Here is a 28,000-nt window from a genome sequence, read left to right as displayed (position 1 = left end):
CCTCTAGGTGGCTCTCTTGGTTTGGTCTGGAAGTTCCTCAGACACGAGAAACTCCCTGGTGGTCACCGAGTTTTTCAGATACAGGTTGGGCGCCCCCTCCTCGCAGGCGCTGGCGGGCCCTGGGCGCTGGGCAGAAGGGACAAGTTGCTCCTCAGTTTCTGGGCTGGTGCCCTCCTGGCTGCCAGAGCACAGGCGCTGGGGCTCTCTGGGCGGAGCCTCGGCCACAGTGGGCGGAGCCTCGGCCACAGTGGGCGGAGCCTTGGCCACAGTGGGCTGAGCCTCGGCCACAGTGGGTGGAGCCTTGGATGAAGTGGGAGGGACCTGGGCTGACATGGGCGGGACCTCGGCCACAGTGGGAGGAGCCTCGGCTGCCACGGGTGGAACCTTGGCTGCAGTGGGAGAAGCCTTGAATGCTGTGGGCGGGGCCTCAGCTACAGTGGGAGGGACTTCAGCTGCAGTGGGAGGGACCTGGGCTGAAGTGGGCAGGCCCCCAGCTACAGTGGGAGGGGCCTCAGCTGCAGGGGGTGGGGCCTCGGCAGCAGTGGGCAGAGCCTCGGCTGCAGTGAACGGCTCTATGAGACAGTAAGGCCTGAAGGGGGACGTCACGTACTCATTCTTGTCCCCTCCCAGAATGTTTTCCTGGCCCTTTCCTGCTTCCTCTGCGGAAACCTCTTCCAGGAAATTCTCAAAGTTCACCGCCAACTTGTCAATGAGGTCACTGGGGACAGCACAGGGCTTGAGAATCCTGTCCTCTGTGCTCACGGCATCATCAACCTCCTTCAGGTTCAGCTTATCCTGGGAAAGCGAAGGGACACCCCCCGGTGGTCATTTGGGGGCTAAAGATGAGTCACCCAAAGCTCACTGAGCCCGGGGCACCCCATGCCCATGCCTCCACGTTCCTCCCAGAGACCAGCGTGAAGGCCCCTCACCTCCACGTGCCCGTCCGTAACAGCCTGGCCCCTTTCCTGAGAAGGAACACCCTGCCTTCCAACAACTTCCCCTTCTAGACACTCAAGGCTATTTCCCACAATCCTGTGCACACCGCAGCTTCGAGGAGAACACCGCCGAATGCTTTCATATGGAAAACCATGATCACAAATCAGTGGCTGGTCCCACATCACCCGAAACGCAAGGTGGCTCCTGGCAAGAACGATGTCATCCCGTCACCTGTGCATCGCCAGGGCCCAGCCCCCAGCCTCCAGCCCGGCACGTGCCACGCAGCCAGAGACAGGTAAGCGTCTGCCGTAGAGCCAGACCTACAGATTCTTCAGAAAGCATTTAGGTACCAGGCAGCATTGCCTATGAACCCATTTACTCTCCTGGTAACTTTTAATAAGTAGGGAAATGAACAGGGTCATGCTAAAGGAGGGAGAAGATAGAAATCAAAACAAAAACTAAAATAACTCGGTAAAAATAATCTTTACAATGTCCACAGTTAGATGCCCATGGTAAATGGACACTTCTGCGTTGAAACAGAGGCTAATATTAAAACTCCTGCACCGGAGAAACCAAGATGGCGGCACAGGTAAACACCTGAACTGCTGCCTCGCAAAACAATTTCAAAACTACAACTAAAAGACAAAATGGACACCATCCAGAACCACAGGAAAGCTGGCTGAGTGGAAATTCTACAACTAGAAGGAAAGAGAGAAGTACACTGAGACTCAGAGGAGCTGCAGGAGGCAGAGGTACTGAGACGTACGCGTGCGGAGAGGGCTAGCAACTGAGTACGCGCTGGCTTTCTCAAGCGGGAGGGAGACGGAAGCTCCTGACTGCGCTGAACTCCAGATCCGGGCGAGACTCTGGGAACCCAGACTCATTCGGGGAGAAACTGGACTGTCTGGCAGCGGGCGAAACTCAAGGGCGGCTTTCTCTCAGAGGTGTTTGCAGTGATTACTGAGGGACACTGAGACCCAGGGGCCTCATAGGGCAGGGCTGACAGGAAACCAATGCTGTCTGCTCTGCCCTGAGACTCCGCCCCACCCAAGCTGAGCACAGAGGCTTTTGCAATTTTGCAAATCTTGTCTCATAAGGCTGTCTCCAGCACAGAAGTTCTCCCGGCGTAGACACAGCTGATCCTCACAGCCAATTGGCCTGGAGGTCAATTCTTCCCAGTGATACCAACAACAATCAAGGCTTAACTACAACAAGACTATGCACACAGCCCACAAAGGGGTGCACCAAGAGTGTCCACCTCAGGTAACTGGGGAGGCTGAGCCACTGGGCCCTTAGGACACCTAGCACACAAAGCTACTCTACCAACTCAGGGAAGCAGCCAAAATGTGGAGACAAAGAAACAGATCACAAATAAAAGAAATGGAGGAAAGTAAACAACTGGATATAGAGTTCAAAACCACGGTTATAAGGTTTTTCAAGAATATCCTAGAAAAGGCTGATAAATTTAGCGAGACCCTCGAGGATATGAAAAAGGACCAACTAGAAATTAAGCATACACTGACTGAAATGGAAAATATTATATACAGAGACCTAACAGCAGACTAGAGGACCGCAAGAATCAAGTCAAAGATTTGAAATACAAAGAAGCAAAAGAAAACTCAACCGAAATAGCAAAAAGAAAAAAGAATCCAAAAATTTGAAGAAAGTGTAAGGAGCCTCTGGGACAACTTCAAGCGTACCAACATCAGAATTATGGGGTGCCAGAAGAAGACAGAGAGTAAGATACTAAAAACCTATTTGAAGAAATAATGACAGAAAACTTCCCCCACCTGGTGAAAGAAATAGACTTACAAGTCCAGGAAGCACACAGAACCCCAAACAAAAGGAATCCAAAGAGGACCACACCAAGACACATCATAATTAAAATGCCAGGAGCAAAAGACAAAGAGAGAATCTTAAAAGCAGCAAGAGAAAAACAGTTAGTTACCTACAAGGGAGCACCCATACGACTGTCAGCTGATTTCTCAACAGAAACTATGCAGGCCAGAAATATTCAGGGAGTGGCAAGAAATATTCAAAGTGATGAACAGCAAGAACCTACAACCAAGATTACTCTACCCAGCAAAGCTATCATTCAGAATTGAAGGGCCGATAAAGAGCTTCACAGATAAGAAAAAGCTAAAGGAGTTCATCACCACCAAACCAGTATTATATGAAATACTGAAAGGTATTCTTTAAGAAGAGGAGGAAGAAGAAAAAGGTAAAGATAAAAATTATGAACAACCAATACATGTCTATCAACAAGTGAATTTAAAAATCAAGTGAATAAAGATCTGATGAACAGAATAATCTGGTGAATATAATAGAATCAGGGGCATAGAAAGGGAGTGGACTGACAATTCTTGGGGGGTGTTGTGGGTGCGGGAAGAGACTGGACAAAATCGTACACCTATGGATGAGGACAGTGGTGGGGAGGTAAGGGCAGAGGGTGGGGTGGGAACCAGGTGGAGGGGAGCTATGGGGGGAAAAAAGAGGAACAATTGTAATAATCTGAACAATAAAGATTTATTAAATTAAAAAAAACAAAAAACTCCTGCACCAAGAACTGCTGGAAACCAGCGTTCGATGGTGAGGATTTGAAGGTTTACCTGATTTGGCTTATTTTTACTTAAGAAATTCAGCCTTAACACTTTCAGAACCGTTTTCCGGTTCGAACGTACGAGAAAGGAGGTTTCTACGTGTGAGCCATTCGCGAGGAAGCCCCCTGCCGGTTCCAGTGCGATGACACCCTTCCCAGCCCCAGGAGGACAGGAGGCGCCCCCTCCCGGCGCTGCTCCCCACTCAGCAGCGGGCCCTGCACTCTGGGTCCCCGAGACCCTGCTGACGCTCCTTCTCTTCACCCACAGAATGCCATCAGAGGGTTCTGGGAAGGCTGGCCGCACCCCCCACCGCCCTGGCAGTTCCTGGGAATCCCTGCCCTTGGTCTGTCTCTGCGGGACCCCATGAAGCTCAGCCAGTCCGGCTCCCCCCACGGCTGCTGCTCAGTGGCTGCCGAACAGACACGGCTCACCTTGAGGCCCCCGCCTCGCCATGCGGCCAAGCTGCTCCGGGCAGGGTTGGGGACGTCCGGCCAACACAGGTGCTTCAACCTGCGGAGGAGAGAGTTCCACAGGGGCTGAGTCCGGGAGGCCTCATGTGTATGGGGAGGGGAGGGCGGGGAGGAGGGGGGGTCTTGGGAGCTGCGTGGCTCCTGGGACAGAAGGGCAGCCCCGCTCCGGCTCAGACTGGGGAAGGGAAGCCGCATGGGGGTGAAATGCAAGTCACGCGGGGACCTGGGGGAAGAGACCTGCCCCTCACAGCGCGTCCCCCCACCCCCACTCCCCCCAGGGCCTTCTCTGAGGTGATGCCTGGGGAGAGCAGGGCTAAGGCCCAGGGAGTCTCAGGGCGGTCCCCGCGGCCACAGCAGTGCCGGGACTTGTCAGACAGGAGTCTGCGCCGGAGCTGGAGCCCTGGTTACAACCTGCCCCGGCGGGGAGCGGAGGAGGGAGGGGGCTGCGGCTGATGTTGGCAGGACCGTGACTGCCAGCTGCTCGGAGCGATGGGAGGCCTCGGGGAAGGAGCCCTGAGCTCCGTGACGGCAGGAGGCTCTCCGGGGGCAGAGCACCGCGCCCTGAAGACAGCTTCCTCCCTGGTGGCGGCCAGCTGGACACCCTGCTGCCAGCCCTCGGCTCCGCCCCGCCCGCCGGGAGCCCTCTGTGCCCAGCACACGGCTGGCCACGCCCCAACCCTGCGGTCCAGGGGCTCACCGCCCCTGGCTCTGCCTGGGAGAGCAGCTGTGCCTTGTGAGACGGGCCTGTGGCTGCTCACCCCGGGGCCGGCCTCAGAAGGGCCTGGGCAGGCGTACGGGGCCACGGGGACGGTCCTCTTGTGGGGTCAGAGCTCTGCTGAGCCCGGGGCATGGGGCGTGAGGGGCGCAGTGGGCGTGTGCCAGGGGAACGAGGGGCACCGCCTCGGGGGGCCGGCAGCCTGGGTCCCACACACTCACTTGGGCTTCTGGAGGCCGCAGGCCGCGGCCAGGACGCTGAGAATGAGCAGCGCTCCCCCGCCCAGCGCGGCCACGAGGCAGATCTCCAGGACACCTGGGGAAGGACAGAGTCAACCTGGGGAAGGACAGAGTCAGCCTGGGGAAGGACAGAGTCAACCTGGGGAAGGACAGAGTCAGCCTGGGGAAGGACAGAGTCAGCCTGGGGAAGGACAGAGTCAGCCTGGGGAAGGACAGAGTCAGCCTGGGGAAGGACAGAGTCAGCCTGGGGAAGGACAGAGTCAGCCCGTCGCGCTCCCTCCTTTCTCGGTAAAAATCAGAGTAACTCTCCCTGGAGCTCAGCGACACTCCCTCCTGCTTCCTGTCCGTTCCCGCGATGGAAAAAGAAACCTGGACCTTGGCGGCTCCCCGCCCCTGAGCGTGTGGACGGGCACTGCGGTCAGGGCCCGGCCTCCAGCTTCGTTCCGGGTGGCTGCTTGTGGAGCAAACACTGTTCGGGTAAGAAAAGCAAGGCAACAAGCAGGAACCCCACGCCCTGCTCGCGGGCACATCCCGGGGCGAGTCAGACAGTCACAGGACCCCTGAGAGGGGAGCCTGGGCCCCTGCTGGCGGCGAGGAGGAGCCCCCGCCAGACGTGGGGAAGTGCCCGGGGAGTGGCGGTGCAGAGGCCTCGAAGCAGCAACAAGCGCAGGGACAGGGGCGGAGGCAGCAGCAGGAAGCGGAGGGAGAGGCAGGGCAGGTGCGGCGACCGCCAGGGCAGGAGTCTGGATTTCACTGAAAACAACAGAAGCCGCGGGCGGGCAGCAGGCAGGGCCTGGGGCCTGCACTCTGGTGGCCGCCTGGGACCCGCCTGGGGCTCGGGGACAGAAGCCGAGCGCCCGTCCTCTGCAGACCAAGCCCCAGAAGCGCCCAGGCCGAGGCAGGCTCCTGCCCCCGTGAGACCCTGCAGACAACGCCATGAGCTGACACAGGCTGAGCCCCGCGGCATGAACACAACACGATTTTAAAAGATGGCGAAGAGCAATCTGAGGACCAACTCCATAAAGGCAACGTTGGTCCATAGAAGCAGAACATGTTTTCTCAGCAAAGACACGCTCTACACCCACACCTTCCAGATGGGAAGCTGTTCCCAGCCTCTGGAAAGGGGAAGAGCAAGAGGCTCTCGGCCCCTTACAGCAGCTGCATCAGCTGCGAGCAAACGGCCTTCCTTCCTTCCCTCACTGTCCTGGACGAGGCCGCTCGTTCTTCACACCGTGTCACTGCACCCTTACATCTCACCTCCCTCGGCCCGGGACTCGGCCACATGAACGGATCTCCATCCTCCCACCCTCTTCCCTCATCTCCTCCTCGTCCCGTCTTCTGTGTCTTGTGACCATTTCTCACAACTGCCTTAGGACGCTACAATGCATTTGGTATTTTTGTTTGTCCATTAGGTTTTTCTCGCTCCCTATTTCTAATGTAAAAGCTGATAAGTGGAACATATGATGTGCTTTTTGCTTCAAAAGCTCCAAAATGATGAGGGTAAGTCCCTTCCTGTGTGCCGATGGAGATCGTTCCACCAACATCTCCCTCTGAGGCCCGCCATGCAGTAACCTCTGACACGGAGCGGATGGCCTTGAGTGACAGCTGGTCCGGGGCTGAGAGTGAAATTGGCATGAACTTGAGCTTCCTTCTCAAGGTGATTTGGGGCCGCCCACCAGGAAGGAGCCAATGGCCAGTCTCTCTGAATTCAGCTCGGTTTGCCCACCCTCCCTCCTCTCCTCGCCCCAGGCCCCCCAGGAGTCCCTGTGCCCGAGCAGGTGGCTCTTCTCCCTGCACCCGCCCTCCCAGGGGCGCCCTGCCTGGGCAAGGCCACCTCCCACGGCCGGAGAGAAAGGCCGGGCGGGACGTGCGGGGCAGGAGGGCTACTCACTGATGGACAGCGTCTTGAAGCTGATCCTGGTGCCGTTGAACCCCCCGGCGCTGGTGCTGGCCATGACCCGGACGGAGTACGAGGTCTTGCGCCTCAAGGACCCCAGGCCACACCGCAGGGTGCTGGCGCCAACCGTCTTGGCTGAGGGAAACACACAGCCGGGTCCGACTGAGTAAGAACCTTAGAACCAGGCTGGGCGGCTCACACCCCAACCCCGCTCCTCCTCAAGACGAGCTTATCAAGGTGACCAAGGGCCCAGTACGGGAACTCGAACTACAGAACCCCTAGGAGGGCTCCCGGGGAAGGCGGTCTGACACCACGGCACAGGCAGCGGAAGAAAACACACTCGCTGGACTTCATCGACGTTAAAAGCTTCTGTGCCTCAGAGGACACTGTCCGAGGGAAAAGGCCACCACAGAACGGGACGCATACTGGTAATCGGGTGTTGGATAAGACACTTGTGTCCGGAATATATTGTAAGAGCTTTTACAACTCAGCAACGGAGAGACAACTTAAAAATGGACGAGGAGGTTGCAAAGACTTTCCCCCGGGAAGACGGACAAAAGGCTGACAAGCACACGCCACGATGCTCAACATGGTTAGTTCTGAAGAAAACGCCAATCGAAGCCACCTTCAGACGGCACCTGAACCGCTAGGCAGCCGGGATGGGTTCTAAGCAGCCCAGAGCCGGGTGGGTAAGGTGTGGGAGACGGGAGTCCTTGTTCGCTGCTGCGGTCAGGCCGCGGCGGGAAGCCTGGTGGTGCTGCCATGAGCTCAGCTGGAAGCATCTCCCGGCCCCGGAGCCTCTCCCAGGCTCTGTCCCCGAGAGCTCAGAGCGGGGCCTCACACAGGTATGTGCACACAGACGCTCCCGCCAGGACCCCGTCAGGCATGGTCACAGCGCACCGTCCCAGCGGCCGGGCCAAGAGCGGACACAGCCCCCTGCATCCGGGAGGGATGAGCAAGTGGGCTGTCCACACCGAGTGTCCCTCAGCGATAAGGGGACAGGACTAGCGCCTCCCCCGGGGGCCCACTCGGGAGACATGATGGTGAGTGGGAGAAGCGAGACCCAGCAGGCACGCCGTCTATGACCACTTCCACGCGAGAGACGGAACGGTGCTGCGGTGCCGGGACGCGGGAAGAGGCGGCAGAAGGGACTGGCTGATGGACGCAGCTTCCTGCGTGGACACGGGCAGGCACCTCGCCCTGTGCCCGATGCCCGTGGTCGTGCACTTCCCAACGGTGAGGTGGTGCGTCACTGCAACAACCATCAGCCTCGACAGGGATCCCAGGCGCGCCCGGCAGGTGGGGTGTCGGCAGGTAGTGTGGGTTCCAGAAGAAGTTGACTCAGCAGGGACAGGGGGCGCCGCGTGAAGGATCCGTCTGGGAGCTGAGCACCAGCCCCGGGTCTGCCCGCACCGCACCGGGAATGCGGCCAGGAGCCGCCAGGAGGTGCCCCGTCCGAGCCAGCCGGACCAGCACATTGGTTAACCCCGGTTCCCACAGACCTGCAGGCACTGCCACGCCCTCTCCCCTGGTTCCAAACCCTCCACCGGGGGTGCGCCAGCCCCCGTTAGAGAGGGGCCCGGGGGCTGAGGGCACGGAGAGGCTGCAGCCCCTCCCAGGGTCCTGGGGTTTGCAGCGTGGCTGGAGGCCCACTCACCCAATGCCTCCCCGCCCTCGGCTTGGTAGAAAATGGTGTAGTTGCGGATGAAACCGTTTCTCTGGTGTTTGGGAATCTCTTCCCACGTGATGGTGACCGTCTTCACACCGATGCCCTCCGCCTTGGTCACGGGACCCACTGACGGGACTTGGCGAGAAGGGGAGAGACTGTGAGCACCCAGCCAGCCCCACAGCGCCCTCCCCCCGGGGCTCTGCCCAGCCTCAGGCCAACGCCGGGCATTGGGGGGGCGGGGGATGAATCGGCTCCTCTGGAAGGATTGTTCTCTGGACTCATCGTTTGGAGTGAGAGGAAGGGACTTTCTCACGGGCCTCACTCCAATCTGACACCCAGGCCCTCCGTCTCCCATCGGTCCTCGCCTGTACCAGACAGCGACAGGCCCGCTCCATGGCCACCATGGGGGACGGGGTACATTCCCACGGGGCATCTGGGAGAGGTTAACGTCCAAAAAGACAAAACAACATCTGAGAGGTTCGCCGGTAAGACCCTTGCTTATTGCTACACAATTAAAGATAATCTGTTCGCCCGGCCGGCCTGGCTCAGGGGTGGAGCGTTGACCTAGGAACCAGGAGGTCACGGTTCCATTCCTGGTCAGGGCACATGCCCGGGTTGCGGACTCAATCCCCAGAGGGGGGCAGGAGGCAGCCGATCGATGAATTCTCTCTCCTCAATGATGTTTCTATCTCCTTCTCCTTCCTGCTCTGAAATCGGCTGCGGCTGGACAGGCCCCCGTGCCCCCCCGCCCCAGGGCCCACCCCCACACACCGCCTTCCTTAGCATAGGCCTGGACAGAATACGGCTTGCCCACACGGTCTTGCCACATTGGATACACGGAGATGTTATAGCACTGGAGGGGGGTTAATTCGTCTGTAAAAGGAGAGGAAACAAGCATTACATGCAAGGCGTGGCGTAGAGAAAGAAGGCCAGCCTGGGAGTAACGGCCTGAGACTCACGCAAGCTCTCCTATTCCTCTCGTGTCCACATCTGGAAAATGGGGAAGTTAGGGCGGAGGGTCTAGGCAGCCGTGGGCAAACTACGGCCCGCGGGCCGGATCCGGCTGTTCTATCCGGTTCTCTTGCTCTCCCCTCCGCTCCTTTCCTTTGAATTTATATTAGTTCACACAAACACTCCATCCATGCTTTTGTTCCGGCCCTCCGGTCCAGTTTAAGAACCCATTGTGGCCCTCGAGTCAAAAAGTTTGCCCACCCCTGGTCTAGAGCATCTATTCCTGTCCTAACATTTTTAAATTAATTCTTAGAACGAAAGCTGCACCTGAAGGAAAGGCCTTGTCAGCACCAATCCCCTGGGAAGGGGCCGGCTCTGAAACAGGGGCCAGACCGAAGGGGCCCAGTCAGACAGATGGACCAAGTCTGGGGCCACCCACACGGCTGGGGGGTCTGGGAAGGGCTGTCTGATGTGCCCAGGCCCCGTCTGACCCCTGGCGCCCGACCGGCGGCGCTGGGAAAGCCAAGAGGTGCGGCCCAGCCCGTCAAGTGCTGGCACCACGCTCCCGCCCGAGCCCCCGCGGAGACCGGGGACAGTGAGGGGCGGCCTCTCCGCAGGAGGCCGTGCGCCGGGCTACCTTGCCGGATGGTCCAGTTCGTGGCCCCGGTCACCGCCTCCCAGTACAGGGTGGGGGGCTCCGAGTCCAGATCCGGGAGCCACTCCACCATCCATGAGTCCACGTGCGGAGCGGAGCTCTGCCACGCCACCTCCAGCCGGTCCTGCGAGAGACGGGCCTGCGCGGCCTCAATGCCCCGGAACGCTGCGGGCAGAGGGGCAGACCAGCCTCCGAATGCGTCCCCGCAGCCGCTGCTCCACCCGCCCGCCGCCTCCACCCCGCCCGCCGCCTCCGCGCGCACCCGCTGCCTCAGCGCCGCTCGCACCCAGGCCGTGGAGCAGCCAGGGCTCAGGGCCTCCGTGCAGACCCCCGTGGTGGTGCCGTCGCCCCTCACTGTCCCTTTCCTCGCCCGCCTCCGGGATCAAGTGCCCTCTGATCTCCCCTTTTCTCCCAGAATGTCTCGCTGCGGCCTGAGACCCGAGGACTGGCCTTCGCAGGTGCCGCTCAGGTCACAGTGACGCCAGCCTGCGGCCAGAGGGAGCCTCTGGGGGTGGGTCCCAGGCCCCACCTGGGCTCGAAGCTGGGGGATGGGGACCCGAAATCGCACCAGGGCTTCGGGCGCCCACGGCCCAGGCTGGCCCCACGCACCCGCCTCGAACCCTCCTCCGGGGAAGACCTGCGTCTGCCCCAGAAAGACCCGCTTCCAAAGCACCTGGTGCCGCCCGCGAACTGGCCGCGCTGGCTGCCCGCCACGCGGGACACACTGCCGGGAACAGGCCGCGAGGACCCTCTCACGGAGAAACTGAGCCCTGGCTTCCAGCCCAGGCCGGAGGGGTCAGAGCTCACTCCAGCCCAGGCCCGGGAGGGGTCAGAGCTCACTCCAGCCCGGGCCGGAGGGGTCAGAGCTCACTCCAGCCCAGGCCGGAGGGGTCAGAGTTCACTCCAGCCCAGGCCGGAGGGGTCAGAGCTCACTCCAGCCCAGGCCCGGGAGGGGTCAGAGTTCACTCCAGCCCAGGCCGGAGGGGTCAGAGTTCACTCCAGCCCAGGCCGGAGGGGTCAGAGCTCACTCCAGCCCAGGCCCGGGAGGGGTCAGAGCTCACTCCAGCCCAGGCCCGGGAGGGGTCAGAGTTCACTCTATTAAAAGTGCTGTGAGCACCAGAGGGAGACCACCTGCAGGTGCGTCTGGCAACCCTGTCCCCGCCTCACCACCCACCAGCCACCAGGGCCTTCAAAACCAGCGCCCAGTCCCGGAGGAGACAGGAGAGGAGTGCTCCCCCTCAAACCTCAAAGCTCTGACGCTGCAGCCGGGGTGAGGGCAGGGGTTTGGTGGGGCTGGGGGTGTGGCTCCTGCTACTTTCTGGCCGCACCCGGGGCTGTGAGCCCAGCAGCCTCTGCACCGGCCACCGGCCATCCTCCCACGTGGCCCTGAGCCCCCGCCCAGCTGCTGGTGGGGGCAGGGCCGGTGCTGTCCACCCGACGGATCCCTCTGAGGAAGAGCCAGTGGAATGAGGAGGACATGGAGCCTGGACGAGGCGGGCGGGCAGGAGCGCTGAGCCAGAATCCACCCCAATCTGGGGCTCCCTCCCCTCTCCACCCGGCTCACAGCCTCAGCCTCCACGGTGAGGCCCCGGCACCCACGTGGTCGTCAGTGGAGGCGAAGGGAAAAGAGGAGGAAAGCAAACGGGGGGAGCACAGCGGGGCGGGCGCACACGAGGTCAGTGCCCAGGACGGAGGGTCTCGGGAGAGCTCCAGTCACGGAGCACACGCGTGACGCTGTGCCCGCATGCAGGGCTCGGCCGGCGCCCACGCTCGGACAGAACAAGCCGCACGTGGAATGCGTGGCCTGGGCCTCTGTGTCACGTGATTGATGAGGCTGCACCCAAAGGACGCGACCTCCAGGGGCTCATTGATCAGCAGACGCCGCTCCTCCCACCAGAGCCTCGAGGCCTCGACTCCGCTGTCATCCTGACCGAGAGGCCGCCACCAGCGGCGGGCGGCACCCTGGCCCCCCGGCCCCCTGGCCCCCCGGCCCCCTGGCCCCCTGGCCTCCCCGCCTCCCGGCCCCCCCGGCCCCCCCGGCCCCCCGGCCCCCAGGCACCCCGGCATCTCGGCAGGAGGTGACGCTGGACTCACCCTCCTCGGCGGCGGCCGGGATCCGCAGGGTGGCGGCCGGCCCCGGGCCCAGCGAGTTATAGGCCACCACCCACACCCAGTAGGCCTCGGCGCCCAGCGTCAGCTCCAGCTGCGGGCGGGTGGTGTTCACGCTCTCCGTGAGGTTGGTGGTGTTTTCCGGAAAGAACCAGACGTGGTAGCCGAGTCCTCTCTGCAGGGCTCCTCTGGCCTTCCGAGCACAGGAAACCCAGTTTATTGCCAAAAGCAACAAAGGAAAGGCCCTGAGCCGGCCATAGATGGTGAGGGGAGTGGGGTGACGTCAGCGCTTGTGTCAACGACACGCAGGGGGTACCCTCCTGGGGTGAACAGCACCCACACTGCGACCTCCCACCTTCCGGGGCCAGAGAGGGAGGTGCTGGGCCCTTGGCATCAGCGCTAACGGGGCCTCGTGCCCAGAGGCTGGAGGGTGCGGGGCCGGGCACGCAGCGCCCGTTTCCTGTCACTGTATCTTCCCTCCGTCCCACGTGGACACAGAACATGAGCTAAATGCAGAGCCACGCCCGGGGCGGTGCTGGCCGAGGTCACCCCTGGCCTGGAAGGCCCTGCCCCGTGTCTCCCCCAGGCACCCAGCTCAGTGGGCTGCCCTCTCAACCCCGAGTCCCAGGTGAGGGGCCCAGCTTCCTTTCAGCCTTGAACCTGCTCGGCCTCTGCCTGCAGGTGGCCCATGAGGCTCCCACAAGAGGCCGGTGGCTCTGCGCTTGCCCTCTGCACTGTCCCGACATCCATGTTCCGCACGGAAGGACAGAGGACAGGGCCTGGATAACACCCAGGATCTACAAGGTGACCCAAACCCTAAACCGACCCGTAACACTATTCCTAACCCTAAATCCTAAACCGTAACACTATCCCTAATCCTAACCCTAATCCTACCTGTAACACTATATCTAACCCTAACCCTAACCCTAACCCTAACCCTGTAACACTATATCTAACCCTAACCCTAACCCTAACCCTAACCCTAACCCTGTAACACTATATCTAACCCTAACCCTAACCCTAACCCTAACCCTAACCCGACCCGTAACCCTATCCCTAACATTAAATCCTATCCCGAACCCTAACCTGTAACACTATCCCTAACCTTAAATCCTAAACTGTAACACTATCCCTAACCCTAGCCCTAACCCTAACCCTAGCCCTAACCCTAACCCTAGCCCTAACCCTAACCCTAACCCTAACCCTAACCCTAGCCCTAGCCCTAACCCTAACCCTAACCCTAGCCCTAACCCTAACCCTAACCCTAACACTAGCCCTAACCCTAACCCTAGCCCTAGCCCTAACCCTAACCCTAACCCTAGCCCTAACCCTAACCCTAGCCCTAACCCTAACCCTAACCCTAGCCCTAGCCCTAACCCTAGCCCTAACCCTAACCCTAACCCTAACCCTAGCCCTAACCCTAACCCTAACCCTAACCCTAACCCTAACCCTAGCCCTAGCCCTAACCCTAACCCTAACCCTAGCCCTAGCCCTAGCCCTAGCCCTAACCCTAACCCTAACCCTAACCCTAACCCTAGCCCTAACCCTAACCCTAACCCTAACCCTAACCCTAACCCTAACCCTAACCCTAGCCCTAGCCCTAGCCCTAGCCCTAGCCCTATAAGGTGACCTACAGGTTCTGAGCTGGGAAACCACTGGGAAATCTGGGGCATCATAAAGCCTCTTGGGCAGGAAATTCAGGAGGTCAAAGTTCAAGAATCACAGCTTCTGGTGGAAGAGACCCAGGTTATAAACAGACACGGAAGACCCCAGAGCACTCACCTTCCACAGCAGCCTCACGGGGCGGCTCCCGTCCTCCCGAGCGGGTCCCAGCACTCTCCACAGATCCAGGCCCAGGAGGGCTGCAGGGAACAGACAGGCTCAGCACAGGGGAAGGGAGGGAAGGGGAGGAGGAGAGAGGGGAGGAGAGTAAAGGGGGAGGGGTGGGAAGGGGAGGGTTAGGTTTCGGGGCCATGGAAGAGAGTGCTTGGGAGACAGCAGGATCAGTGCTGCCGTGACCAGTGAGGTGGGGACAGCGTGGCTGCAGGACTGGAATCAGCCAAAGGAAAACATTAAACCGCGCTGGTTCTGCTGATTTCCTGTGAGCTCAGAAAGAAGGTGCCATCAGCCCCTGGCACAGGACATATGGCTCAGTTCTGGGTTGATGTGTCCCATCTCCCACCCTCTAAGAGTGTCTCCTGCAGCCCCTGGGGTGCCTGACTGCCACATAGGGGAACAGAGGGACTGCAAGTGGGCGATGGAGCCCAGTGCTCCCAGCTGTGGGGGGGCAGGGGGGACGCTCTTGCCCTCACAGCCTGCGCAGGGCTGACTCTGGGAGGCGCTCGGTCTCCGCGGCTTGCAGAAGGCCGGGCACTGGCTGCTCTGTCTTCAGTACAATCAAGACCTTGGGCATCGGGATCGCCCGGCAGGGCTGGCAGACACGTCGCAGTGGAATGCAGGTGAGGTCACACATGAAGCAAAACAGGCCCAGCTCCTCCCACGGGGTCAGGCCCAGCTCCTCCCACGGGGTCAGGCCCAGCTCCTCCCACGGGGCCAGGCCCAGCTCCTCCCACGGGGTCAGGCCCAGCTCCTCCCACGGGGTCAGGCCCAGCTGCTGGCTGTGCCCACTTTGTCTCTGTGAGGACAGTGGTAGGAGGGGCACCGCCTGGGCCGTAAGCTCATAAGCAATAAAGCCGAGTGGAATACATCATGTGTCACGCAGGAGATATGCACCTGCTTACACGTGGGTAAATGCCCGAGCACGCAACGTGTGGAAACAGGCAGTGCTTCCACGTAGATATTCCAAACCATTACAAGAGGTGCATGTCCACTCATTTCCTGAAACAAATGAGGGACAACAAAGGCACGAGCTCCCCGTGGCCACGTGGTGGGGTGAGTGCTGCCTGCATGAGCCCAGGACCCAGCACAGGAGCGCCTGCTGGGCGGTCGTCACCACAGCGATGGCTGCAGCCCGACCAGCTCCAGGCTGAGTCTGGATCCCGGCCGTCAGCCCGCGGCTGAAGCGGACACTAGAGACAGGCCAGACTGTGATGAGCTAACGGGAGGCTGAGCCATCGGGCCAGGAGGTCACGGGAGCAGTGACAGCTACGGGAGGAGGCAGGCTGTGCAGACAAGACCCCGAGGGAACCTGGTCTCCAGACTGCCTGCCCCACAGTGTGGCAGCGGGGACCAAGGAAACCACCCCAAGGACACCCGGACTTCCGTCCTATCTCCAAGGAAACCGACCTGAGGACACCTCCAATTCAGTCCTATCTCCAGGGAAACAGCCCAGAGGACACCTCCAATTCAGTCCTGTCTCCAGGGAAACAGCCCCGAGGACACCTCCATTTCAGTCCTGTGTCCAGGGTGACAGCCCAGAGGACACCTCCAGTTCAGTCCTGTGTCCAGGGAAACAGCCCCGAGGACACCTCCAATTCAGTCCTGTCTCCAGGGTAATAGCCCACAGGACACCTCCAATTCAGCCCTGTGTCCAGGGTGACAGCCCAGAGGACACCTCCAATTCAGTCCTGTCTCCAGGGTGACAGCCCAGAGGACACCTCCAATTCAGTCCTGTCTCCAGGGAAACAGCCCAGCGGACACTTCCAATTCAGTTCTGTCTCCAGAGTAACAGCCCCGAGGACACCTCCAGTTCAGTCCTGTCTCCAGGGTGACAGCCCAGAGGACACCTCCAATTCAGTCCTGTCTCCAGGGAAACAGCCCCGAGGACACCTCCAATTCAGTCCTGTCTCCAGGGTAACAGCCCAGAGGACACCTCCAATTCAGTCCTGTCTCCAGGGAAACAGCCTCGAGGACACCTCCAGTTCAGTCCTGTCTCCAGGGTAACAGCCCAGAGGACACCTCCAATTCAGTCCTGTCTCCAGGGAAACAGCCCAGAGGACACCTCTAATTCAGTCCTGTCTCCAGGGTAACAGCCCAGAGGACACCTCCAATTCAGTCCTGTCTCCAGGGTAACAGCCCAGAGGACACCTCCAATTCAGTTCTGTCTCCAGGGAAACAGCCCAGAGGACACCTCCAATTCAGTCCTGTCTCCAGGGAAACAGCCCAGCGGACACTTCCAATTCAGTCCTGTCTCCAGGGTAACAGCCCTGAGGACACCTCCAATTCAGTCCTGTCTCCAGGGTGACAGCCCAGAGGACACCTACAATTCAGTCCTGTCTCCAGGGTGACAGCCCAGAGGACACCTCCAATTAAGTCCTGTCTCCAGGGTGACAGCCCAGAGGACACCTCCAATTCAGTCCTGTCTCCAGGGTGACAGCCCAGAGGACACCCGGATTTCAGTCCTGTCTCCAGGGAAACAGCCCAGCGGACACCTCCAATTCAGTCCTGTCTCCAGGGTGACAGCCCAGAGGACACCTCCAATTCAGTCCTGTCTCCAGGGTGACAGCCCAGAGGACACCTCCAATTCAGTCCTGTCTCCAGGGTGACAGCCCAGAGGACACCTCCAATTCAGTCCTGTCTCCAGGGTGACAGCCCAGAGGACACCCGGATTTCAGACCTGTCTCCAGGGAAACAGCCCAGCGGACACCTCCAATTCAGTCCTGTCTCCAGGGTGACAGCCCAGAGGACACCTCCAATTCAGTCCTGTCTCCAGGGTGACAGCCCAGAGGACACCTCCAATTCAGTCCTGTCTCCAGGGTGACAGCCCAGAGGACACCTCCAATTCAGTCCTGTCTCCAGGGTGACAGCCCAGCGGACACTTCCAATTCAGCCCTGTCTCCAGGGTGACAGCCCAGAGGACACCTCCAATTCAGTCCTGTCTCCAGGGTGACAGCCCAGAGGACACCCGGATTTCAGTCCTGTCTCCAGAGAAACAGCCCAGCGGACACCTCCAATTCAGTCCTGTCTCCAGGGTGACAGCCCAGAGGACACCTCCAATTCAGTCCTGTCTCCAGGGTGACAGCCCAGAGGACACCCAACCTCAGTCCTGTCTCCAGGAAAACAGCCCAGCGGACACCTCCAATTCAGCCCTGTGTCCAGGGTGACAGCCCCGAGGACACCTCCAATTCAGCCCTGTGTCCAGGGTAACAGCCCAGAGAACACCTCCAATACAGTCCTGTCTCCAGGGAAACAGCCCAGCGGACACTTCCAATTCAGCTTTGTGTCCAGGGTGACAGCCCAGAGGACACCTCCAATTCAGTCCTGTCTCCAGGGTGACAGCCCAGAGGACACCCGGATTTCAGTCCTGTCTCCAGGGAAACAGCCCAGCGGACACCTCCAATTCAGTCCTGTCTCCAGGGTGACAGCCCAGAGGACACCTCCAATTCAGTCCTGTCTCCAGGGTGACAGCCCAGAGGACACCTCCAATTCAGTCCTGTCTCCAGGGTGACAGCCCAGAGGACACCTCCAATTCAGTCCTGTCTCCAGGGTAACAGCCCAGAGGACACCTCCAATTCAGTCCTGTCTCCAGGGTAACAGCCCAGAGGACACCTCCAATTCAGTCCTGTCTCCAGGGAAACAGCCCAGAGGACACCTCCAATTCAGTCCTGTCTCCAGGGAAACAGCCCAGCGGACACTTCCAATTCAGTTCTGTCTCCAGAGTAACAGCCAGAGGACACCTCTAATTCAGTCCTGTCTCCAGGGTGACAGCCCAGAGGACACCTCCAGTTCAGTCCTGTCTCCAGGGTGACAGCCCAGAGGACACCTCCAATTCAGTCCTGTCTCCAGGGAAACAGCCCAGAGGACACCTCCAATTCAGTCCTGTCTCCAGGGTAACAGCCCTGAGGACACCTCCAATTCAGTCCTGTCTCCAGGGTGACAGCCCAGAGGACACCCGGATTTCAGTCCTGTCTCCAGGGAAACAGCCCAGTGGACACCTCCAATTCAGTCCTGTCTCCAGGGTGACAGCCCAGAGGACACCTCCAATTCAGTCCTGTCTCCAGGGTGACAGCCCAGAGGACACCTCCAATTCAGTCCTGTCTCCAGGGTGACAGCCCAGAGGACACCCAACCTCAGTCCTGTCTCCAGGAAAACAGCCCAGCGGACACCTCCAATTCAGTCCTGTCTCCAGGGTAACAGCCCCGAGGACACCTCCAATTCAGCCCTGTGTCCAGGGTAACAGCCCAGAGAACACCTCCAATTCAGTCCTGTCTCCAGGGAAACAGCCCAGCGGACACTTCCAATTCAGCCCTGTGTCCAGGGTAACAGCCCAGAGGACACCTCCAATTCAGTCCTGTCTCCAGGAAAACAGCCCAGCGGACACCTCCAATTCAGCCCTGTGTCCAGGGTGACAGCCCCGAGGACACCTCCAATTCAGCCCTGTGTCCAGGGTAACAGCCCAGAGAACACCTCCAATTCAGTCCTGTCTCCAGGGAAACAGCCCAGCGGACACTTCCAATTCAGCTCTGTGTCCAGGGTGACAGCCCAGAGGACACCTCCAATTCAGTCCTGTCTCCAGGGTGACAGCCCAGAGGACACCTCCAATTCAGTCCTGTCTCCAGGGAAACAGCCCCGAGGACACCTCCAATTCAGCCCTGTGTCCAGGGTGACAGCCCAGAGGACACCTCCAATTCAGTCCTGTCTCCAGGGTGACAGCCCAGAGGACACCTCCAATTCAGTCCTGTCTCCAGGGTGACAGCCCAGAGGACACCTCCAATTCAGTCCTGTCTCCAGGGTAACAGCCCAGAGGACACTTCCAATTCAGTCCTGTCTCCAGGGAAACAGCCCAGAGGACACCCGGACTTCAATCCTGTCTCCAGGGAAACTGCCCTGACCACGCCTGGACTCCAGCCCCATGAAACAGGGGACTTGTCAGAGCCGCCCTGGGAAACACATTCATTCATCACACGCTTGCTGCCTGCCGGCTGGGGGTCAGGCCCCGCGGCTCCTGATTTACAGAGAACAGCACATCTCAGGGCCTCTGAGCTGCCCGTCAGCCTCTCTGCAGCTCGGCCCCTCACCTCCAAATGGGCGGGTCTGCACATTTCATAGGCCTCCAGGAGGATCAGACGATAATAGGAAGTCTGGCCTTACTGGATGGCATTTGTGGGCTAAACACACGATTGCACTTCCTCTCTACACTAACACTGAAAAGTGGGTGCCTCGACGAACTCCACTTTACAGTGACATTTCACGTGGCAAGGGGGTAGTCAGGAACGGAGGCTCAGGGACAGGTGTCCTGCCCCAGGTCCCTCGGAGCCAGGCCGAGGCTCAAGGTGAGCCCACGACTCGCAGCTGATCCTCGCGATTGCACCTCAGCCAGCGGGGTCCTTTCTCCTCCCTCCTGTCACGAAAGGGCGCCTTTCCCGCATTAGTTAGCCCTGCCTTTATATTTTGAGCAGGAGCTCGGGGTCCGCAGTGTAACCTTTAAGCTGTCGCAGGAGGCGGTGAGCTATTATACCGCTCCCCACGGCTCGGCTAGGACCTTCCCGAGAGAACCCACCGCCCTGGGTTCCTGCCTTCGGGACAGAAAGCTGCTGCCGTAGATGACGCCCTGGGGCCTGGCTGAGCCTGTGGCTGGGGAGACCCTGCAGAGAGGCAAGGCCCAGACACCCCGGCTCTGGGACTGGGGTTCCCTGATTCCCGACCACCCACCCCGAGCCGGTAGAGCGGGCCGAGGGGGTCGGGGCACTTGCCTTCCTCCTCGGTGGCCCCGCTGTGCACTGGGCTCCAGCCACTCCAGAAGGCGGACTCCTGGGCCGCACAGCGCAGCGCCACCTCGTACTCCGTGGAGGCCTGCAGGCCTGTGAGGTTGTAGGTGTGGTTTCCCTCGGTCCCTTCTTCGAAGCTGACGTGCATCTACAAGGCAGAGACGAGGTGGGTGGAGACCAGTTACCTTTCCATTTCTCTTCTCCACTCCCGCCCTCTCTTCGCCTACGGAACTAGTGGCGTTAGATCCCGAACCCTGCCCTTTACCACATGCAATGCCCACAGATGACCCTCCCCGCAGGCCGGGACCACTCGCACCCAAACAGGGAGGCGCCGTCAGGGTTTGAACTGAGGCCCGGAAGGAGGCCCAGGGGCCTGGGTCCCAGACCACCTGCTCCCCCCGGGAACGGGCTGCTCCCCGCCTGCTCAGCCCCGGGAACCTCTCCTCACACGCTGAGCCGTGGTCACGGGCCAGGGTGAGGAGCCCCCAGCGCCCGAGGGATGGGGCCCCGCTGGAGCCAGACTGACCTTTAGCAGGAGTAAACGCAAACTAAAACGGCATTAATCCATAAGCACAGGCAGGGAAGTCTAATAAAGTTCTGTCTGGCTTTTTGTGCTTTTTAAAATCTATAGCATCTGTTTTTTAAATCTTTGGAATGTCTCCCCTGCCCCGCAAGGCCCTGGCCGCGCTCGGCCCGCCTGCGGGTGCTGAGGGCTCCGCCGAAGGCACCCCTGGGCACCTGCCCTTGCGAAGCCGGGACCCAGGGAAAGGCTGTCGGTGCCATGTGGTCCGCCTCCGGGGCTCCGTGTCGCTGGCCTTTGGTCCCGGCCTGTGCCTCTGCCCTGGTCAGGATCCATCAGCCCCGACACAGGCTTAGACCCCAAACTCCCACAGCGCCACCAGGCAACCTCCAACCCAAACATCAGCTTCACCAGGTCTGTTTCCAACAAGCTATCCGGCTCCCCAGCGGGAGGAAGTGAAACGCCTGCACCGGGTTAAAAGCCAGCACGTTGTCAGGCAGCACAGGCGTCTTAGCAGATCTCGTGTGGGGAGAAGAGTTTTACAGATTTAACTGGCTTCACCGACCAGCAGCTAAGGGTTGATAAAGAAAGGTTTTCACAAAGCTGTTGCTCTAACTCCAGACGGCACGGAGGGAGGTGCGAGATTATCTCCTGAGCGCGAGGCACTCCGTCAGGACAGGCTGCGGGGATCTGGCATCCTGAAGTCAACAGGGTCTGCTCCCGGTCACCGCCGGGAGCGGACGGTCAGGCCGCGCAGCGAGAGGTGAGCAGAAACATAAGCAGCTCCCGCACGGCGGTTCGAACAATCAGACGGCCCAGGGCAGCCGGGGGCAAACTACGGCCCGCGGGCCGGATCCGGCTGTTCTATCCGGTTCTCTTGCTCTCCCCTCCGCTCCTTTACTTTGAATTTACATTCGTTCACACAAACACTCCATCCATGCTTTTGTTCCGGCCCTCCGGTCCAGTTTAAGAACCCATGGTGGCCCTCGAGTCAAAAAGTTTGCCCACCCCTGGCCCAGGGGAAGAAGACGGGCCAAAGGCTTCAATAATCAACCCTCAGAGGAGGGCTCCGCACGGCCGATAATCACAGGAAACGCTAAGCTCCCTTAGTGAGGTCGGGGTGTGCGATGCCCACAGAGGTGAAAAGTAGGCGCGCCGGCATCACCTGACACCGTGTGTCTTAAAGGCACAGTAACGAGAGAGACTACGTACTACGGGGATGGACTCCCTTTATATAATGTCTCAAACTCCGTCCTCAGGAATACAGACTGAAAACCACACTGAAAAGCAAAGACCTTCTGACCACGAACATCGGGAGAGCAGCTCTCGGCAGCGAACCACCACCAAGGAGCTCACACGGTTCAGCGGACAGTGACAGTCTGTTAAATGCATATTATGTGCCGTCCGCTTTGCTAAATGTGTATTGGATATCACAGCTTCATAACACAGAAGAGGAAATAGCCCCGCCCCAGCATCTCTGGCAGCCGACACAGCGAGACACCGCCAGGTGGATGCGAAAGAAAGGTCTCTTCCGTGCGCCCGTGTGCTCGGGAAGAGAGTCCCCGCTCTGGGCCCTGGCCACAACGCCCCGCGGCATGCCTTACCCAGTGGGTGCTGCTGTTGGCGGTCCTGAACCGAAGCCTGCATTTTAACCCGGAAGACGGGGGGGCCAGCTCAGACATGTTCCATTTTATCTGAAGCATCCGTTTGACGCCCCAAACTGGTGTCACACTGGAAATCACAGGTGGTTCCATTTTGACTGGAAATAAAAATCACACAGTTGCAGATCAGAACGCGCTCATAACGTCTACCCAAAACTGAAGGAACGACACCCGGGAGGGAAATGCTGGCGCGGATTCTGGGCGGGGCTGGGTGCAGATGCAATAGGAAATGGGGAGGAAGAAGTGTCCGAGGAGGGAGCACACAGTCCCGTGGGCTGTCTGTAAAGCAGCCTTTCCTGATGGGGCCAGGCGTGTGGAGCAGAACGGAGAGGCCGCGGGGCTGGAAAATGGGCGGGCCCGCCACCGCCACCGCCACGCCCCTGCCCGCCTCTCCCTGGCGCCAGGATGGAGGAGAGCCTGAAGGAAGCTCCTCCCCTCACCTCGCCTCTGAGCACCACGAACATTCTTTTTTTAAAAAAATATATTTTATTGATATTTTACAGAGAGGAAGGGAGAGGGATAGAGAGCTAGAAACATCGATGAGAGAGAAACATCGATCAGCTGCCTCCTGCACACCCCCTACTGGGGATGTACCCGCAACCAAGGTACATGCCCTTGACCGGAATCGAACCCGGGACCCTTCAGTCCGCAGGCCGACGCTCCATCCACTGAGCTAAACCGGTTTCGGCCACCACGAACATTCTTGCCCCAAATCTTTCTCTTTGACAATTTGTATTTTTTTCTGGTTATTAAGTAACATATGCTCATTCAAAAAAAAATTAAACAGAAAAACGTTAAATGATCCATAATGCCATCAACCAGAGATAACCATTATTAACACACGGTATCTTTTCAGGCTTTTTTCTATGTAACTCTTTGCATATTTTTCAAACAAAATTAATATTGTGCTAAATAAAGCCTTTCTCTTTTTTTAATTTTTTTAAAATATATTTTATTGGTTTTTCAAAGAACGGAAGGGAGACGGATAGAGAGTTAGAAACATCGATGAGAGAGAAACATCGATCAGCTGCCTCCTGCACACCCCGTACTGGGGATGTGCCCGCAACCAAAGTACATGTCCTTGACCGGAATCGAACCTGGGACCCTTTAGTCCGCAGGCCAACGCTCTATCCACTGAGCCAAAGCGGTCAGGGCTCTTTTTTTAATTTTTAAATCCTCCCCTGAGGAGTGAGGATATCTTTTCCATTGGTTTTTAGAGAGAGTAGGGGTGGGGGAGGGGAGAAAAAGAGAGAGAGAGAGAGAGACATCGATTGGTTGCCTCCTGCTTGGGCCTCAACCGGGTCAGGGCTTGAATCTGCAAACCAGGTACATGCCCTTGACCAGTGATCGAGCCTGCCCCTTCCAGTCCAACGCCCTAACCACTGAGCAACCAGCTAGCGTGAGGCTTCCTCTTTTAAATAAAATTATGCAATCAGCACATGCGCCCTCTTTCATTAAAGTCTTCAAAACACGATTGTTTCCAAGCTTCAGGATGTTCCCTCTCATGGTGAGCAGAACGTGTCTGCCCTTGTCTCTCACTGCGTTCAGTGATGTCTCGCAGAAAGGCTCCCCAGAGCGGAGCGGGGCGGCCACAAGGCCTGCATTACCACCGGCCCAGGAGGCACGGGTTTGTTAGGTGAGTGAATGAGGGGGGACAGCTCCATCTCCATCTGGTCTCGGCGGTTTCCTGAGGCCCCTTAGGGCAGAGTGACCAAGTAAAAGGTGAGAACATTTGTCAGTGGCTTCCATACCTCGCCATTTGCTTTCCAAAGAGCCCCACTAATTGCAGCTCCGTCATCACTGCATCAACTCCTCTAACCACCTCACGCGTGCTGGACTCACGGTTAAGAAGGTAAAACTGGGGTTTGGAAGGTTAACTTTCTCCTGGGGAGCCAAGCTGGAATTCACTTGCACCCACTCCAAAATCCCCGCCCTTCCCATGAAACCAGGCTCCTCCCGTCGGCCTAGCCACAGCCCTATTGTGCACAAGTGTGTCACCCAGGAGCCATGTCATTCCTGTCATTAGTCTTCACCCTCAGAGCTGCTCACAGAGAACCATGCATACTGAGTGATGTCAGCAAAATGATGGCGAGGAAATGCCAAGGTTTTGTTCCCCCATAGAAACACGAAAAACAAACACACACCCCACAGAAAGTGCTTCAACTGATCGGGCTGGAGCTCTGGAAACAGCCAGAGGTTGGTTTGCAGCAGCCAAATGCACACCCCATCAAGAAAAAGTCGCCTTCGCCCTGGCCGGCTTGGCTCAGTGGATAGAGCGTCAGCCCATGGACCGAAGGGTCCCGGGTACGATTCCCGGTCAAGGGCATGTACCTCATGCTCTATCCCCAGCCCCATGCGGGGGTCTCTCCCACATCGATGTTTCTGTCTCTCCCCCTCCCTTCCACTCTCTCTGAAAGTCAGTGGTAAAAAATACCCCAGGTGAGGCCGAACAAAAAATGGGGATGGTGGGCCCTAACCGGTTTGGCTCAGTGGATAGAGCGTCGGCCTGCGGACTCAAGGGTCCCAGGTTCGATTCCGGTCAAGGGCATGTACCTTGGTTGCGGGCACATCCCCAGTAGGGGGTGTGCAGGAGGCAGCTGATCAATGTTTCTCTCTCATTGATGTTTCTAACTCTCTATCCCACTCCCTTCCTTTCTGTAAAAAAAATCAATAAAATATATTAAAAAAAAAAAAAAAAAGAAGAAGGGGGAGGTGGTGTCTTTGAGAAGAGAGCAGAGACGACATCCAATAACACCTACCTATGGCAGGTAAGCGCCAATGTGTCACGTCAGACTCCACGGTCCCTTCCGCATTCAGAGCCTCCACTTGAATGGTGTAATTGTCTGGGGTGGTTATTGGAGGAAGGAAGGAGCAGGAAGTGGGGGTCTCGCTTGTAGAATAACAGGTGTCATTTTTATGTCCGTAAGAGCTTTGAAGGAAAAAGCGGTTCAACGTGAGTTTGGTTCAGCAGTGTGGAGACCTAGCCAGACGTACTGTGTTAAGAGCGTATTTCTCAGGCTCAGTCTGGGTTTCTCTTGAGAACTGTTAGACCAGAGGGTGTTACCCCCTCTCCCCACAGTCCTCCCTCCCCTCCACGGAGAGATGCAGCTCACTGCGCCCTGCTGCTGAGGTGCTGAGGCCACGGAGACCTCCCTGGGCCCGACACGCCCCAAACGCTACCCTTGTCACGCCTTTCCTATTGGTCACAAGTGATGAATGGGCCCTTAGAATCCCAGATCCTAACCCTGAGAACTGTTTCCTAACAGAAAAGACTCAGAGGGCTTGTTAAATAAATGATGGTGGACACATAACTAGAATGTAAAATGACAGCTTTTAATACGCCTACATTTAATCACACGGAAAGATGCCCATAATCTATTACTGGCGAGAAAGAACAGGAATTGTATTATCTACCAAATAATCACATTTAGGTCAACTTGTTCATTTACATAACTATTCAAAATGCTAAAGTGGTTACCTTTGGTGATGGGATTTGGGGTGATTTTTTAATATTCTTTATGTTTTTTCAGATAAAATTTTTTACACCAGGTATATACTGTTTTCAGAAAACTCACTGAAATATTTTCCAGGACAGATCACTAAAATCCTGCCCATTTATAACCTCATGACAGGCCCGCCCGCACGCACATCGGCAGGGCCCCCTGTCCCGCGGGTGCAGCTCTAGCCACGTGGCTCCGGGGTTCGGCAGGAGACGGGCAAGGCTGAGGCCAGGAGAGGTGGACCTGGACCAGCACGCGTGGGAGGCGGCAAGTCACGTGGACCCTGGTCACTGGGCCTTTCCAGGGGTCGGCGAACCACAGCCAGGAGGTCAGAGGCAGCCCACCCGGGTCCTGCGTGGCCCGCAGGCTAAGCACCAGCTTTCCACGGTTAAACGGCCAGGGAGAGAGTAAAAGACGACAATTCTGTGGCCTGTGGAGGTGCACATGGTGTGCACATGCCGGTGTCCACAGTGAGGTTTTGGTGGAAACTCACTCGTCCTGGGTCACCACTGTGTGCGCGGCTCTCCTGCTGGGAAGGCGGCTGGTCTGAGAGAGGCCGCCTCCCTCGGACCCTAAGACCTGCTCTCGCCGCTCAGGCCCTGCAGGGCCTGGTGACGCCAGCCACCGCCCCCGACACAGGGCCGCCAGGCACGGCCCCTCTCCTGTAAAACCCGAGTGGGCTCCCCTCACCGCACGGTGACCAGTTACCAGGAGCGAAAAAAGGAGGAAACATGAGCTCTTGCATTTAAACACCAAACAGAATAGAGCTGGGACCTCGAGGCTCGCTTTGAAGTGGAAAAAACAGACAGACCACCTGTAACAGGTCCCACGGGGCCTCCTGGCTCCCGGCAGCATGGAGGATGGAGGCAGTGGGTCTCATGAGCTATTTTCACAGAAACCCTGTCCAATTCACTAAGTCACCTGGCTTTGGGCTGGAATTATAATAACACTAGAGGCCCAGTGCACGAAATTCGTGCATAGGGGGTGGTCCCTCAGCCTGGCCTGCACCCTCTCGCGATCCGGGACCGCTGGCTCCTAACTGCTCACCTGCCTGCCTGATCACCCCTAAGTGCTTGCCTGCCTGATTGCCCCTAACCACTCGCCTGCCTGCCAGCCTAATTGCCCCTAAGCATTCGCCTGCCTGCCTGATCGCCCCTAAGTGCTTGCCTGCCTGATCGCCCCTAAGTGCTTGCCTGCCTGCCTGCCTGACCGCCCCTAAGTGCTTGCCTGCCTGCCTGCCTGATCGCCCCTAACCACTCGCCTGCCTGCCTGATCGCCCCTAAGTGCTCGCCTGCCTGCCTGATCGCCCCTAACCACCTCTGCCTCGGCCTCCGCCACGGCAGCCTCATCTGGAAGGACCTCCGGAAGGTCGTTCGGCTATCTGGTCTAATTAGCATATTACGCTTTTATCATTATAGATTTTGTAATTTTTTCTAATAGCATTTGAACAAGGGAAGTGTGAGGCAGTGAAAAGCTGGAATTCATCCTGGTGGTTAGTGAGGACAGGGTCCCACAGCGAGTTGGTGGCAGAAAAGGCACCCTCCTTCCATCCATGGGCCCGAAGAATGAAAGCTTTACCACACGTTCTAGAAGGAGGAAGAATGCAGCTGAATGCAGTAAATAGACAGAGCTGTCCTCCGTGTGTGTGTGACGGGGGATAGCTCTCAGCCAGACCACAGCCCCCCCCCCACCCCCACCTCTGCCGTGTCTGATCCTATCAGCTGGGCTCAAGCAGCCACGCCGTCACCCTGCGGCTGCATGCCATGGGGTCACCCAGAAGCTGTCCCCGAGAACACAGACGTCCCGAGCCCGCCGCCCCCGCCCCCCGGCACACAGCCCTGCACGTACTAAGTCCTCCTGACCCTGTACCACGTGTGACTGGCTTCCTTCTCTGGGCTCCAGGTGCAGGTGAAATTCTTCATGTAGTAGAAGATGCAAGAAATGTTCTCGGGCTTGGCCGGCAGAGCTGAAACACAGACACACACACACACACACACCACAGTGCTTCAGTGAGTGCGAGACATGCCGGCATCGGGCGTCTAGAGGAAAACAGCGGACGCTGGGTTGCGTGGTGAGCTGCGAGGTATGGCATTTTCTCCTCACCGGGGCCGTGGGAGAACCTCACTCCGTCCCTTGGAAAATGTGACAGGCCATCTTCCCAGGTCGGCACATACGTCCACATACATGCACATGGCCCAACCCCCCAATGCAGGGCCCACGAACCCCCCGCTGCCCCCTCCCGTGCCCGGGGTCCAGAGCCCCTCCGCTCTCAACGGGCAGTTCCCGTTCAGAGAGGGCAGCGAGACCCACGCCGCCCCGCACGGCGCCAGCCCCCCTACCTGCCCGGCCGCCTGGGCAGAGCAGGGGCAGCGCCCACAGCGCCCAGGCCCACATGGTCCCGCGTGTGCGGCGAACGCGGCGTGTCCTCGGTCAGTCAGCGGGTTCCGTGTCGGTTCAGCAAGCCTCGTTCT

The 28,000-nt window shown here is 58.6% G+C and overlaps 1 protein-coding gene across 1 annotated transcript; it reads right to left on the bottom strand.

Annotated features, from left to right (window-relative positions):
• Positions 1-3: 3 nt before the first annotated feature.
• On the bottom strand, positions 4-28,000 carry IL31RA (interleukin 31 receptor A; the record flags this gene model as incomplete). Its single annotated transcript, XM_080677491.1, has 15 exons — positions 27,869-28,000; positions 27,378-27,495; positions 24,789-24,958; positions 21,973-22,127; positions 19,793-19,996; positions 14,711-14,876; positions 14,024-14,103; positions 12,227-12,434; positions 10,115-10,297; positions 9,298-9,399; positions 8,515-8,661; positions 6,852-6,992; positions 4,943-5,036; positions 3,968-4,046; positions 4-795 (listed from the first exon to the last, which is right to left on the bottom strand). The coding sequence occupies exons 1-15, from the start codon at positions 27,921-27,923 to the stop codon at positions 4-6; spliced, it is 2,694 nt and encodes an 897-aa protein (XP_080533617.1). The 5' UTR covers positions 27,924-28,000.

Source organism: Plecotus auritus (genome assembly GCF_963455305.1).
Source record: "Plecotus auritus genome assembly, chromosome: 7".
Lineage (NCBI taxonomy): Eukaryota > Metazoa > Chordata > Mammalia > Chiroptera > Vespertilionidae > Plecotus > Plecotus auritus.
Note: the sequence above shows the minus strand (reverse complement) of the source record. Positions and strands in the feature narration are given on the sequence as shown.